The sequence below is a fragment of the Camellia sinensis genome, chromosome 14 (assembly GCF_055761805.1).
Source record: "Camellia sinensis isolate YWXY chromosome 14, ASM5576180v1, whole genome shotgun sequence".
Lineage (NCBI taxonomy): Eukaryota > Viridiplantae > Streptophyta > Magnoliopsida > Ericales > Theaceae > Camellia > Camellia sinensis.
Window position 1 is genome coordinate 29,031,416 of NC_138974.1, and position 15,689 is coordinate 29,047,104.

Here is a 15,689-nt window from a genome sequence, read left to right on the forward strand (position 1 = left end):
GCACAACGGCTTCATACCTTCCATTTTTTTTTTTTGGTTTTTATTAGCCAAACAGAGCACAACAACTCTATTTCTTTCGTCACCACTGTCCACGTACAAACCATCAACGGTTGAGATGATTTGTGTAGAATCATCCAACCTTTTTCCTCTCCCTCTCACTCTCTCTCTAACCTTTTTGTCCTCCCTCACCCTCTCAGTCTCCCGCTTTCTCTCATTCTCAGATATCATCTCTCTTCTCTCTCTGTTCGAGTGGCGATGGTGTCGACCCTCAATCGCCGAAGACCAACAGCAACCTCTATCTCCCTCTCACTCTCACTCTATCCCTCTCCCTCTCACTCTCTCCTCTCTCTCTCTTCGATCGGTGACGGTGTATAGCGACCCCGGTCTTTTCTCTTTAGATTATTGTATCCGGACTTAGGCTCCGTAGATCCTGTCATTGTTTATTGGTTGTTGTTGTCCTTTAATCTCTTTGTATTTGAAGTATAGGTTGTGTTGGACGGGTCTGGTACAGGTTGGTTGAATTTTGATGCCAATAGGTGATGCCCAGATTTTGCCCTTCACGCTCGAGCGGAGGTTTTAACGCTCGAGCGGGCCCTTCGTTGTTGCTTCTCCGCTCGAGCGGGAGTTTTGACGCTCGAGCGGGATTTTCCATCTCCCTGTATTTTGCTCTGCAGTTCTTCCGCTCGAGCGGTAGTTTTTACGCTCGAGCGTGATCCCTTGTTTTGCTCCTCCGCTCGGGCGGGGAGTTTTACGCTCGAGCGGGTGCAGCGCCTGCAAAACTTCTGGAAGGGTGCAATCGACGCTCGAGCGGCTTTCTTCACGCTCGAGCATGATTCTGTGTCTTACGCTCGAGCGGGGCTTTCTACGCTCGAGCGTAGAGTCGACTACATCAGTCCGTGATTTCACTTTTCTGATCACTTTTTGACCTACTTTTCATCTCTTAACTTTTAAAAAAAACCGTCCCTTGAGAGTTTCTCTCTCTACTCTTACCTTCTCTCCAAGATTTGATCTATTCCTTGTGGTCTTCTACCCTAGTTCCTTTGGAAGAAAGGTAGAGCTTCGCGAGATCTTTCTTTTAATCTGAAAAAGAGAGGATTTGGAGCACTTTGGATTTTGGGTCACCATCTCCATCTTCTCTATTTTAGTTGTGATCTTCAAGGTAGGGATTTCCTACTCCATTCTATAAGTTTTGTTCTAAGTTTTGGTTTTTGATATGTTGGGGTTACTTTGATAATTTTGGGAGAAACCCTAGTTGTGTTAATTAATTAATTTGTATAATTAATTTAAGGGAATTGGGGAAGTTGGTTTAATTCATGAAATTGGGAAAGTTATTGGTTAAATGGTGTAATTGGATAATGTAAATTACTCGCCTATTGAATTGATGGTATATTTATTTCCAAATCTAGAAATAACTGTTGTGGGCTATCGGTGGAGGATAGTCATGCTTGTTGTAGACACTGCATGTGGATTAGGGATAACTGAAACTAATCATTGATTAAGTCATCAATATTGACTGCCGAATTAATACAGACATTATGTGTATTGATTGTGTGTTGTATATGTTATGTGTATGTATACATTGTTTTGTGTGGGAGGAGATAGGGGATGTACTCCACGGTTTAGGGGAAGATAGGGGATGGACCTCTAAACCGGATTTTGTTTGGGAGGAGATAGGGGATGGACTCCATTAGCATCACTTTTATGTGTGCTTATTTTTATTGAAGTGTTTAATTGATACAGCACTAAAATGTGTATCAAACTGGAAGTATGAAGTGTTTTGATTTGAGCCTGAGTCTCAATTGTTTGTTGACATTGGAAGAATGTGAATATGATATATATAGTTCACTGTTGTAAGTTTGGCCAGGTTCTGAGCCAGATTGATAATGTTGGAAAGTAAAACGTGTTTCAGACATTAGTGTCATGAGACTGGATAGTAATGTAATTGATTATCTTGGTTAACCATCTATTAAATACTAATGCTTTATTCAATGCTTATATTTGGTTTAGTATATTTCTACTGGGCTGTGGCTCACCCTTATGGGAACTTCATTTTCAGGTCCAGGTGATAAGCTACCTCCCAGGACTTAGCTTGGAAGGATTTGGATTTTGAAGACTAGCTTTAGTTGTTTGCTTTTATTTGATGAATAATCAAGCCTAGGGCTTTATTTGTATTTGAGTTAGAACTCATATTTTGTGTCCAAGTGATGGCTTGGAAAGATGTAAGCCCATAGGGCATTTAATTTGATGTTACATGTAATGTTTTTATTTAGTAATACTCTGATGAATGAATGAATAAATTGTTTTCTTTAAATAATGCATGTCAATGATATACATATAATGGGTTTATTTTGAGGGCGTCACACGGTGTCTACCCCCAATTGCCAAAGACAACCTTTCCTCCCTCTCTCTCTCCCTCTCCCTCTCACTCTATCCCTCTCGCTCACTCTCAGTCTCCCTCTCCCTCTCCCCCAAGCGCCGCCGTCTACCCCCATCCCTCTTTCTCTCATTTCTCTCTCTCTGTCTCTGTCTCTCTCTCACTCCTAGAATGGATCAGCGATGTTAGACAAGATCACGAAGAAGATTGAAACCCTAATGAACACAAAGAAGATCATCCAAAGAACACAAAGAAGATCAACCTATTTCTATCAGGTATGTTTTTTGATTTCACTGTATTGATTTTCTAATTTTTTAAATTTTTTTTTGCTTCAAAATTGCTGAAATTGAAAATTGGAAATTGATTTTGTGTTTTGAAAGGATGATGATTGTTGATTTTCTAAATTGATTTTGTGGTTTTAAATCATTGTGTTTTGAAAGGAAATTGATTGTTGACTCTGTGTTTGGAAATTTGGTACTTGATGATTCTGTGTTTTAAATTTTTAAATTGTTTATTTTCTAGCTTGCTTCTGTGTTTGGAAATTGATTCTATGTTTTGAAATTTGATATGTTTGAAATTTGTATGATTTTTGGGTGAATATTGCTTATGTGTTTGGAAAGGATGATGAAAAAGGGAAGGAGGGAGGAAATAGTTGGTTGAAGTTGACTTCGCAGCTTTGGCATTTGCCAAAGATAACAGCTGCTAAAACTTACCATTGGAGGTGCCTTTCTATCAACTGTTGCCATAATTTGGCAATAGCAACTCCAATGGCACACCAATGGCACACCATTGGAGATGCTCTTAGGAAGGTGAGTGAATTGAAAGTAGAAGATAAAAAGTTGGAAGATTAGATTTGATGGTTGTGCCATCCCGTTAATGTGTTGAATTATTTTAGCTATGTACATATATTTCTTAAATTTTATATAATTTTTTAGTCTCCACAAATACTGCAAATTGATGAAATTGTTCCACAAAAATTTTGGTTACTAAATTTGTTTTAATGCCATTGACATATACTGCAAATTGCCTTGAGATGAGCAAAGACAAATGTAGTGTGTGGGTGACATAAGTTCCTTTTCCACACGATTGTCGTCTTCTTCTAGGATAATGGAGGTCACCTGCAGTGATTGTGTCCTATGCTTACCCAGTAGGACCAACACTAACCATCCTAGCTCTCTGAATTTCTTGGGTCTCGTAACCTGTGTCATGATTCTGCTAGATATTTTGGCGACTTTTCTGTATGTATACAATGAGAGGTATGTTGACTTCTTAGCGTTGCAATTGCTTGCATCTATTCTTAAGAGGTGAATGAAAGGAAAAAAGCTTACCACTTCTGACTTTCATGTACCAAAAATTTAGCTCTCTTGAAGCAAGGTGCCTCTATTTACACACCACCTTTCATCTCAAGGCATTAATTAGCTTATTTTTTTATTACAATATTAACCTAATGTAAAATGACCACAAAGGACAAAGGGCTATGATACACACCTTACGTAAAATTACCATAAAAGACAATAAAATACAATGCACACCAAACGTTACTTACGTATCTTCTCTCTCAAAAACCAAAAAATCCTGAAACAAAAACCAAAAACCCTTAAACAAACAACCAAAAATATACGTATTATTGAAGATTTTGATTGGACTGAATGATGGATGCATCTGGCAATATTGATTTGGAACAATAGAGCAAGGAAAAGGTTAGTTTTTCATTTATTTATTTTTTTTTGGTGTACTTGTTGTGTGGTAAACTGTTTGTATTCGTTCGGATATCCAAATTCGAACAATGTACTCATGTTCGACTATCTACAATCGAACAAGTTCTAATTGTTCGATTTTCTAGTGTCAAACATATTAAAAGTGTTCAACATAAACACACCGGACAAAAGGTTAACGTTCAAAAGACCAGTGTCGAATGGTTTGCAAAATGAAATTTTCCAATACAATGCGCATGGCAACGGAAAAACATACATAAAACCCTAAAATCTAAGGCAAATGAGAATTTTCACGTATCTCCAATGTGGAGTTGTTTCCAACCATGATGATAACAACGATCATCATCGACTTCTTTGATGATACAAATAATGGAGGGGGTCGTGAATCAGAGGAGAATGGAGTGAAGTCGTCTTCAGCACGAATGGAGACCGGTTTAGACTGGTTTCCAAACCTCTGGGATGACAATGAAACAGAGAATGGAGGGGGACGTTGTGTGTGTTTTTGAAGTGGAGGTGTGGAATATGGAAGGTTGAAGATTGTGGGTGGGGTGTGGAGTAAGGGTAAAGATGGAAGATTGTGGTGTGTATTGAGCAAATTTCTTATTTATCAAATTACTAAAGGTGTGCCTTGAGATGAAAGGTGGTGTGTAAATAGAGACACCCCTTGAAGCAGTTTCAAACTGCTAATTATGCCCTTTAGTTTATGAAGTCATTTCATTTCAAGTAATGCGTTGCACACAAACTCAGAAGAGGGGGAGGCGGGAAAGAGAACCTTGTTTTGTGGCTAACATATTACATCTTTTCTGCCATGTAGAGAAATGTCGGTGAAGCCCTCATTTAATTGGCCGGGAAACTTGCTGGTAGCCTGCTATCAGCTATGTGAATCCTATAATCTTACTCACCATGTAGGTATTTTTACTCCAGGTGTTCAAAGATTATAGTTTTTGATATTTCTGTGATTCACTTAATTTTTGGGGAGCCGTTTTGTGTAAATAAAACTAGTAATAAGATTTGTATCCAATCCACCCTCCTAACCAGTGTTTTTAAAGGCTCAAGGCGCACTAAGGCGCCGAAGGTCTCTTGGAGCCTAGGCGCAAGGCGAGGCGCGGGCTTTATTGAAGTAAGGCGCACAGTATTCGTAAAAAATAGAAAAATTAATATAGACTAATCATTCATAGTACTATTACAATTTTTTTAAAAATAAAAAGTAATCAAGATTCAAGACAAAATATAGAATAATTCTCAAAGTCATGAAAGTGCATATTACATAACATTTCAATTTTCAAAGATCAAATAATCCACATTCAATAAAATAAAAACATAAACACTAAACATCTAAAACATAAATATCCAACAAATACTAATATATGTCTTAACACTTAAAAACATCAATATCAAAAGAAAGGGTAGGTTAGGTCGGTGTCAGTCAATCATCATCCTCAACATCAATGGCAAGCAAACTATCATCTTCTCCATCAGTTGATTTGTATCCCTCAACATCTTCATCCTCTGTGTCATCTGAGCCCGCTTCCTCTTCATCTATTAATTGAAGTGGAGTCAATGTTGATGATTTAGATATCCTCGGTTGTGCCTTTGAGCGTGAACTTGTTGCTCTACTTGCATGGCTACTTTCTTCTACTCCAGAAGCTCTAGCAACAGTGGCCCACGTCAAGCCATCATCATCATCAAACACAGGCTCATTATCTTCATCTGATTCTCCATCCATCCTCCCAAGCAACCACTCATTGCTTTCATCAATATTTTGCAAAGATATGGGATCAAGAGTGTTGCGCATGTCATATCTAAATCTCAATGTTCTATTGTATTTGACATACACTAAATCATTGAGACGTTGTTGTTCCAATCTATTTCTTTTCTTGCTATGAAGCTGCAATTATTAAAAAGATATTAAATTCTATATAATGAGAATAAAAAATATTTGAATTGAACAAAAAATTAGTTAGAATGTTAAATACTCTCATGTTCGAATACACTCCAATTTCGTTCACAACCCGATGAACTACATGTTAGGCTAATGACTTTTATGGCAAAAGTTTGCAAGTTTGGAGTATAAGAACCATATGATGCCCACCAATCAGCTGCGATAATCCACTAGTTAGAAATAATTGTTACCAAGTATTGAGTTTTACTAAAAGTATTACTAAAAATAAACTCTATGAGTCTATAATATATTACCTGGTGCTCTTGTATTTCTTTGCCTAATCGCAACAGATTTGCCAAAAAGACTCTCAGCCTTCATATAAATACTCATCTCATTAGTGATCAAATCTTGAACAGTGACATCCGAGACCAACCTTTGCATGCATTCATAAAACCCATTCATCACTTCATGATCTCTTTGCACCTCTAACGCTTTTGGGTAAAAGAATTCTGGGTTAAGAAAATGTGCAGCTACATGTAAAGGTCGATGCAATTGAACATCCCATCTTTTGTCAATGATTTCGAAAATTTCATTATACTTCTCTTCTTTATGATCAAATGAACTTGCAATGCATTCTTTTGCCCTATCCATTGCCTCATAAATGTATCCCATAGGAGGTTTCTTCTCGGTATCAACCAATCTAAGCACTTTGACAAGAGGACTCGAGACCTTAAGGGCAAACACAACAGTATTCCAAAATGAAGGCATCAACAAAGTTTGTGTCATTCTTTTACCTTGTGGCTCTTTTGCCCATTTGCTTGAGGTCCAGTCTTCGGAGGTGACCATCTTTCTCAAATTGTTTTTTTGTTGATGCATCCTAGACAAAGTCAAAAAGGCGGTTGCAAATCTAGTTTTTGCAGGCTTGATCAAATTCTTCAAATTTGTAAAGCGCCTCATCATGTTTAGCAACGTAGGCCGATTGTAAATGTAGCCATGTACTGCAATACCCCTTTCAAATGTCTTTTTTAGTCTAGGTATCTTGAAAATGTCTTCTAACATCAAGTTCAAACAATGAGCAGCACATGGTGTTCAATACAAGTGTTCATACTTAGCTTCCAAAAACCTCCCTATAATGTAACAATAATGAAGAATTATTATTTTCAAGTTTTTAAATTTTAAATACAAAACAAACTATGAGTAAACAATTTTGATGTAAGGAATGAGGAAATATTCTTACTCGCCAACACATTAGCTGCAGCACTATCAGTGATAACTTGCACCACATTCTCTTTTCCAACTTTCTCCACAAACTTGTCTAGTAATTCAAATAGCTTTTGCCCATCCTTTGAATAGCTAGAAGTATCAACCGACTCAACAAACATGGTTCCTCTTGGACAATTAACTAAAAAGTTAATCAATGTCCTTCCTCTCTTATCAGTCCAACCATCTGCCATTATGGAACACCCGTATTTTGCACAATCCTCTTTATGATACTTCATCAAATCTTCAGTATGTTTCACTTCTTTTTTGAGTTGAGTAACCCGCACTTCATGGTATGTCGGTGGCTTCATACCAGGACCATATTGGCCAATGGCTTCAATCATTGGTCCAAAACTCTCATAATTTACTGCATTAAAAGGGATGCCAGCATCATACATCCACCTTGCAAATTTTTGTAGTGCCCGAGCTCTCATTTCTTTTTTATAAGGGTCATTTGCATCAATTTTGGTTTGTTTCCCTTTTGCTTGGTCTTTTCGATTTTTCACCACTGATTCAGGATTGGGTGTGAAGTAAACATCCATAGGCCCTTTTCTCTTTGGTGTTTTTGATTTTGATTTGGATTTGGATGAACCTTGGCTACTACTTGTCAACTTGCGGTGTTGATTGACATTGATCTCAACGACATCATCATCTTCATCTTCATCTTCCATGTCCATGTCATCGCTGTCAACTTGCGGTGTTGATTGACATTGATCTCAACGACATCATCATCTTCATCTTCATCTTCCATGTCCATGTCATCGAAATCAGGCAACATGTTCATTTCTTCTTTTTGTGTCTTTTTTTTGGACATGAACTCTCTAATCTCTTCTCTTACATGAGAAGGACACTTCGGGCAAGCAGTGACATTCTTATAACCTCCCGCAAGGTGTTGTTTCACCCGATAAACACCTCCATTTGATACTTTACCACAAAAATTACACTCAAACTTGTTTAAATTATTCTCCTTCACCAAATGGGCATATTGCCACGCCGGATCTTTTCTATTACTTTCCGATGTCATTTTTTACTTAGTACTTGCTACACAACACAAAAAATAAATAACAAAAAAATAATTTCAATATAATGAATGTAATGCATGTTATGTGATGAATTAATTAATGTATGTAATGTATGAATCAATTTTCTATTTTTTTAATTAATGATGAATTAATTAATGTACATTACATTCCATTACATGCATTCTGATGTTACATTTAATTTTCTTGTAATGTATGTAATGTATGTAATGTATGAATTAATTAATGTTATGAATCAATTTTCTATTTTTTTAATTAAAGGTGAATTAATTAATTTCAGTATAATGATGAATCAATTTCAGTATAATCATAATGAATGTAATATATCTATTTTTTTATTTATGTATTTATGTATGAATTAATTAATTTATTTATTTGTTTATGTAATAATCAGGGTTATGAAAGTCAAATAATTGAAAAAAAAATTATTTATTTATTTATCATAATCAATTAATTAATTAATTTATTTATGAATTAATTAATTTATCATAATCAATTTATTTATTTATTTATTTATGAATTAATTAATTAATTAATTTATTTATCATAATCAATTTTAGGCTTCCTATTTTTTTTCAGACTCAACTCAAATAATTGAAAAAAAAATAAAAAAATAAAAAATTAAAGCAAAACAGTTGAAAAAAAAAATAAAAGAAAAAAAATAAATAAATAAAAGCAAAACAGTTCAAAAAAAAAATAAAAGAAAAAAAAAATTAAATCAGAGAGTGAAGACGAAGAAGAAGGGGAAGGGGAGAGAGTCGAACCTCCGGATCACAGAGCTGAAGTCGATCGAAGTTGAAACCTGCGAAGTTGATCGAAGTAGAACCTGCGAATTGAACCTACGAACCCTAATCGAACCTGCGAAGTTGATCGAAGTTGATCGTAGTCGCAGAGGAAGAGGAAGACAGGAAGAGGCGACTTCGATTAGGGTTATCTGAGCCCTATTTGGCTCATATGGTCCATGAGTCGTAATCCTCTATGATTACGAGGCCTTCGATTAGGTCGATTAGGTTCATCTGAGTCGTTAGATGGGATCAACGACTTGAACACTCAGTCGCGCATAGGCAATCGCCTTGCGTCTCTCGCGCCTTGATCCAGTCGCGTCTAAAGCGCTCGCCTGGATGAAGTCGCCTCGCCTGGTACCTCGACAGGCGCAGATGGTGCGCCTCGACTCGCCCTGCGCCTAGGCGCGCCTTTGACAACACTGCTCCTAACTCCACCCAATTTTAACAGAATAAAATGGCGAAAAAAGACTTATGTAGCCGACCCCGCTTGGGTCATGTTAACGTGTGTCCTTAGGGCACATGCTAAGAAAGAAAAATATTATACATTCTTTATCGCACCCACTTTATGCATAATGTATAATCTTTCTAAGCATCTTAACATGTGGCATACGTTAGCAAAATCCGTTTATATTTAGACTCTTTTGGATCACTCCTTTCCATGCACATTCTTCACCAGTTGCTATCCTGTTAATGCTGATATATATTTATATATATGCAAATTACTATCCTCTTAATATATACATATATGTCCTTAACTGTGTTTTTAATTTGGTCAATTGCTGTCTGTTTGTAGCAGTCACGGTATGATCTAGAAGAGGAGATGTGTAACGCTCAAAGAGAGGCAGTGGAGGCAGTGGAGGCAGCTCATCAAAAATGCATACAGATGCCCAGAATTATCCATTTGAGAGAAGCAGCAGCAACAGGCAGCAATGGTGAGAGGTCTGGAGATCACATGGACATTCCCAACCCAACCTAGAGGCTCAGAAACAACTCGATGGAGCAGATTCTCATGATAACTGTTGGCTAGGTCTCCCAGAAAAATCTTGGCGATTTTAGATCATAACCATCTGGCTAGGTCTCCCAGAAAAATCTTGGCGATTTTAGATCATAACCATCTGATTGATGCCTAGTTGGATGATTATTTTGGCCAATAAGCTACATTTCATGTTTAGCTTCTGTGAGAGGTTCAGCTTATGGACAAGGACTTCATGCCGCTCTTCAAGAATAGATCGTGTGCAGATAGATGGAGGTTTGAGAGTGAGGATTCTAGTGACTGAAAAAACATCATTTTTGAAATGTTTAAAAAAAAATGAAAAAAGAAAGAAAAAAAGAAAAAAAGAAGAGAGGTCAATGTAAAATAGATTCACATGACAGGGAGAGGAGGAGCTCTGCGTATGGATTGGCAATGTGTACAGAGAAACAATGAATGTGTGGATGCAACTGACAAGAGTATGTTATATGTACCAGCAATGTGTACATGAATTCATCGCATTGAGAAAGATTGGTGGCCTTGACTGTTTGACTAATTTCAGTTGGGACGTTCCTAATGACAAAAGAATGCATTTTTCCCAGAGAGGCCTGCCTGGAAGCACTTTGTCCAAACAGAACTTGTGTTTTGTCTCTTTTTCTTGGTATAATTTCGTTTTCTTTTTTTTTTCCTCTTTTCTTCTTTGGTTTCTCGGAGAGTATGAAATGTTGTTAGTATACGGTCACTCACTGTTTGTGGTGTTTGTCTGGAAGTCTAGAAAATTAACAAAGACAAGATGACAAAATTTGTATTACATTGTGTTGTTCAACAATTTGTGGGTTGAAGCATTTGGTTGTGTTTCTGTTTTGATTTTGTGAACTAAAGCTTTAAGTAGTTGTACCCCAAAAAAAAATAAAAAAATAAAAAAATAAAGGTTTAAATTGAGCTTGGATCTTATCTTTTGTGTCAACATTTTTCCTTCGATTTTTTTTCCCAGTCAGTTTGTTACAAATATGGAAATTGTAGTTACTAATTTTGGACATGTCTGTTAGCATTTCATATTTTAGACCATATTTTGTTTCAATACACATCGTTTATACCATTTAGATATCAATTTTCAAATAGAAACAAAATGCTCGAATATCAAATTCTAAATAAAATTCAATTGTTCGAACAAAAATCTTGTTCAATAGTTGATATCTGAACATTTTTATTTTATTCAAAAATTAATATTCAAACGGCACAAATAGAATGTTTTGAGACAAAGTGGTGTGCAAATAGGATCACTTCATACTTTATTTAAGTTGGAAATATCAACAAATATGTGCAAGCAAATGCAATCACTTATAACAGTTCTGAATCGGGGGAAAAAAAAAAAAAAAAAAATTTATCAAAGTTCAATTTGCACAGAATAGGGAAAGAGAGTGGGAGTGTATGTTGGTGGAGGGGCTATGCACTGTGGTGGTTGTGTGGTGTTGAAGGCGCATTTTCCTGTACAAGATAAATCAGTCATTAATTTTTTAAATAGGGTAGATTTTTAATTTATTTCAGTATTAGGGTAAAATGCGATTCTTAACTAAGTTTTTCAAAAAAAAAAAAAAAAAAAAAAAAAAAACAAAGAAAAACGTGATTTCTACCAAAGTCTTATAACTTTTTTGTAGTATTAAAATAATATTATTTTATTATTAAAAAAACACATTTTTTAATTTAATTATCAGTGGTTACTAATTTGTTTTCCTGACTAAAAGCGTATTTAAAAGTAAAATTTTATTCATTTATATAAAAAAAAATGTCCTTACTAAAAAAGTTCCTTTTTAATAAAAAAAAAAAAAGTTTTATCCAAGTCATTTATATGAAAAACTTTCTTAATAACATATTTTTATATATCCCACACTCCCCTTTGTTTTTTTTTCTTTTTCTTTTCTTTTTTTTTTAGCTCGTATATGTTTAGGATACTGTAATCGTGTCACGACCAGCTCCCCGTATCCAAGAGTTAAATATTTTGATGGCCAGTAACTGAAGTTACCTACGGCCAATTCATAAACAAATTAATAAACGCAAGCGGAAGAAATATTTGAGTAAGGGTACCAAAATAATAATTGGAGTTTCTATTTTTATTACAAAATATATTGACTAAAAAAGCCAATATTTATATATAAAAATATCATAAAAGTGTTGCGTGTGTCTATTCCGCAGCCCTGCGTCTAAGACTTTCCAGAAGCTATTTATGAATTGCATGTTTCTTGAAAATTGGTAAAAAACTATAAGCACATGGCAGAGTGAGAAATATTATACAAAGAGTATAGAGTATAAGAGACACGAAATAACCATGGACAATTAATTAGGCCAAAACATTTATATAACTCAGTTTGGTACATAAATCGTTTGAGTAGTAGAAACTGAAATACAGATATTATATAAATAGATAACCATAACCATGGTACAGAACAGAACAAAAGTCACAGAAGTGACAGTCAGAACAGAGGAACGGATTCAAGAGGTAGCTCGTACGGATTCTAGAGGTGGCTCCCGCTCCGCACAACACTTTGGTCCGCACAGAACAGAGGTACGGATTCAAGAGGTGGCTCGTACGAATTCTAGAGGTGGCTCCCACAATAGTGTAGCACTTAGCTCCGCACAGCACTTTACTCCGCACAGAACAGAGGTTAATGGATCCATGACAGACAGAGGACCACAAAGTGGTCAAACGGAGGCCAATGGTTATTTAAATCCCCCAAGGCGTGGGACTCCCGTGGTGGTACTTACAAAACATAATTGTTTATAAGGTCATAGTTAAATATTTTTTAAAATATAAACAGACATATTCATGGATTCTCTTTTGAGCAAATATGGTTCAAAAATAAAACCACGTAACTAAAACCTTTATAAAACATAACTTTTATTAATATACTAATAAAACATAACCTATGTAAAACAGATTTTGGTAAGTCAAAATATACGTAAACTATATTTTGATGACTCAAGATATAATATAAGTCACCTTAATTTTAATACCTTACCCTTTCTTTCTACCATCAAAGACTCTCAATTTTCATTATTTGTTTCCTTCTTCCTCTATTTTCTTTTCTTTTCTTTCCTTTCCATCTTCTCTTCCTGTTCTTTTCTACAGACTGATTCATTCCTCCCTATTTATAGGGAGAAGACGCCACCAGCAGGCCAACACGTGGCCGAGTCCCAAATCATTCCACAAATTCTATAATTAATTATATAGATTTATTTTTACCCTTAATAAATATTTAAGATAATTATCTTTTGATTCAATATTTTAATATAATTATATAAATAATTTAATTTTTAATTAAATTACATTTTATTGTATATTAACAAAAAATTAATTATTTATTTTATTACCACACCCATTATTATTATTATTTATATTTTGACCCCTAAACTTTTAAATAATTATATTATTTTATAAAATTACGCATAATAATATATAATAAATTATATATTTTTCGAGCTGAGATTAAATAATATTAGTATAATTTCTACAGAATAATTAAAAATCTGGGTTGTTACAATCTTCCCTCCTTTTAAAATTTCGTCCTCGAAATTTGTCATATGCATAAGCTATCCGCTGCGCACTCTGATAAATATATGTTAGATAATTAATCTAATAGAAAATATTATCTCAAAAAAAAAAAACCAAAAATAACTCACTGTCTTGTTGTCAAAAATTATTTTGGGCCAAAATAAGAGATAATGAGCGACTTTAAAAACTTTTTACTCGTTTTGTTCACGATAAAAATAAATAAAAATGAGAACACAATGACAGAATTATATTCAATAATTGAAAATTTTGAGATGAACTTTTCATTGATGGAAAATAGTTTCAAAATTAGTATCTTTATAATTTGAACCCAATTTTAAAAGAATCAAAATAATTTTTTTTTTGAATACTGCACTGAAAGTTATATGTATTTAATTATATTATAATTTTGGTAGGTGCTTGAGCCTGACATCCTTCTTTTCTTGTCATTCTTTTACTATAACAAATATAAATTGAGAGGGTAATTTATGATCTGGGGTTGGGCCGAGATATTGACCGATCAGGTTGAGAGCCCAGCAACGCACTGGGCCGAGATGATCCACTGTTCGCCCAGAGAAGGGGAGCCAAAACTTGGGCCGGGCAGAGTTTGGACCGAGCGTGTGCCACCCCGGACCGTACAGAAATTGCTCGGCCGGGAAGCGACCGGTCAGACCGGGATGTTCGGTCCGAGGATGGTCCAAGCCAGGCATGCTGAGAGACCGGCGCCCGAAAAGGCGCGGTCAGCCGAGGTAGTTGATTGACCGGCAAGAAGGCCGATCAAAGTAAGTATCCAGGCTAGGCTCGGCCGGGATGCCACTTAGCCCGGTCCTCCGTTTGTTTATCCGGATAGGCGCTTAAGGTATGAAGCATGGTACGACCGAGGTAGGGCAACTCGGCTGCCGGGCTCCAGCTGTGCTGACAGGCAGTTGAGGGCAGGTGATGAATGGCATGGCTTATGCTGACAGATGGGATAGCAGAGCCACGTGTCAGGAGATGACAGGGAGTGGATATGGGGCTCAGAAGGTATATAAGCATGTCTGCGCCCCCCATACGCAATACACGAACACATCTGTAAGGATTTCTTACACTCAAACACTCTCTCCCTTCTCTCTATTCCCTCTAAGGTGTGTGCTAACTTGACCGTCGGAGGGTTTTTCCGGCCACACACCGCCGGGTAGCTCACCATTACTTGCTCGCAGGTGATCGGACATCGACGAAGCTCGGAAGAAAGGAATACGGGCACGCCGGAATATTTGCTCCCCGTACAATTGGCGCCGTCTGTGGGAAGTTTTCAGACAAAACCTTGTCTTCCAGGTTCATCTGATCGCCGTCCATGGCGAACAACGACGAGTTCCCGTTGTCCGCCATCGATGGAGCCACCCCGGAGTATACCCGAAGGAGAGAGGGACCTCCTGCCGTCCATCCAATGGCTGACTTGGGGACGCCCACTGGAGGACAGTCAGGAGACGCGCGGGATAAGCGCGGAAGGAGTCATGGGCGTTCACGGAGTCCAGACGGTCACCGGCGGAGAGACTCACACGCCAGGCGACTGGAGAGCAAGTTAAAGGACCAAGACGCTGTTATCAGGCGGATGGCGGCGGAGATGGAGGATCTTAAGCGGCATGTCAAAGGGAAAGGTGTAGCTGAAGTGGGAGACCACAGTGAGCGCACTCCGTCCCGCCGGTCAGGCGATCAGAGTCAGCGACGTACTCAGTCCATTTCCATCACCAGGAGTTACCAGGTTGGTGATTCCGACGTGCATGCAGAAAAGTCTAGCGCGCAAGACAGTACCTACAAACCCTCACGTCCGGCGACGACGTCGAGGTACTCTTATTCTGCTCAGTCAGAGGACCTACGGGCAGTGTTAAGGGAGCGGGCTCGCCGGCGCGAAGCTCAGAGAATCCCAGCTTTCCAGCGGCTCTCCTACGGGGTTCATGCCAGCGAGGAGGTCGGAATGCCTCCACCCCGCCAGGCAATGCCAATATTCGAAGATACAGACTTGGCAAGGTTGAGTGCCACTCCTTTTTCCCTGGAAATAGAAACAACGCCGCTTCCAGCAGGCTTCCATCAGCCTAAGTTCACACTTTACGACGGAAAAACCGATCCGTACATGCAT

At 37.2% G+C, this 15,689-nt stretch overlaps 2 protein-coding genes across 13 annotated transcripts in view; one reads left to right on the top strand and one right to left on the bottom strand.

Moving 5' to 3' along the window:
- The window catches only part of LOC145807733 (uncharacterized), a 48,131-nt gene extending 37,260 nt beyond the window's left edge, over positions 1 to 10,871 (top strand). For 5 of the 12 annotated variants that reach the window (XR_014351085.1, XR_014351087.1, XM_082906470.1 and 2 more), the window contains 2 exons: positions 9,853 to 10,083; positions 10,132 to 10,871. Coding sequence is in view for 3 of the 12 variants with exons in the window: in XM_082906471.1 (XP_082762597.1) it covers positions 4,904 to 4,994; positions 9,853 to 10,032 (271 nt within the window). In the remaining 9 variants the exon portion in view is untranslated. Of the gene's footprint in view, positions 1 to 2,056; positions 2,650 to 4,903; positions 4,995 to 9,849; positions 10,084 to 10,131 lie in introns of all 12 variants that reach the window. The other 7 variants (XM_082906471.1, XM_082906473.1, XM_082906472.1 and 4 more) reach the window with 3 other exon arrangements.
- Positions 5,393 to 7,130, bottom strand: LOC114314029 (uncharacterized). Its single transcript, XM_082906455.1, has 2 exons — positions 6,286 to 7,130; positions 5,393 to 6,188 (listed from the first exon to the last, which is right to left on the bottom strand). Exons 1-2 carry the CDS (start codon positions 7,028 to 7,030, stop codon positions 6,058 to 6,060), a joined length of 876 nt encoding a protein of 291 aa, XP_082762581.1. The 5' UTR covers positions 7,031 to 7,130; the 3' UTR covers positions 5,393 to 6,057.
- Positions 10,872 to 15,689: the final 4,818 nt, after the last annotated feature.

Coding starts and splice junctions, on each gene's coding strand:
- LOC114314029 (XM_082906455.1), bottom strand. CDS start 7,030: ATGTTAGAAGACATTTTCAAGATACCTAGACTAAAAAAGACATTTGAA. Junction 6,189..6,285: donor AAGAAATACAAGAGCACCAG/GTAATATATTAT, acceptor GGATTATCGCAG/CTGATTGGTGGGCATCATAT.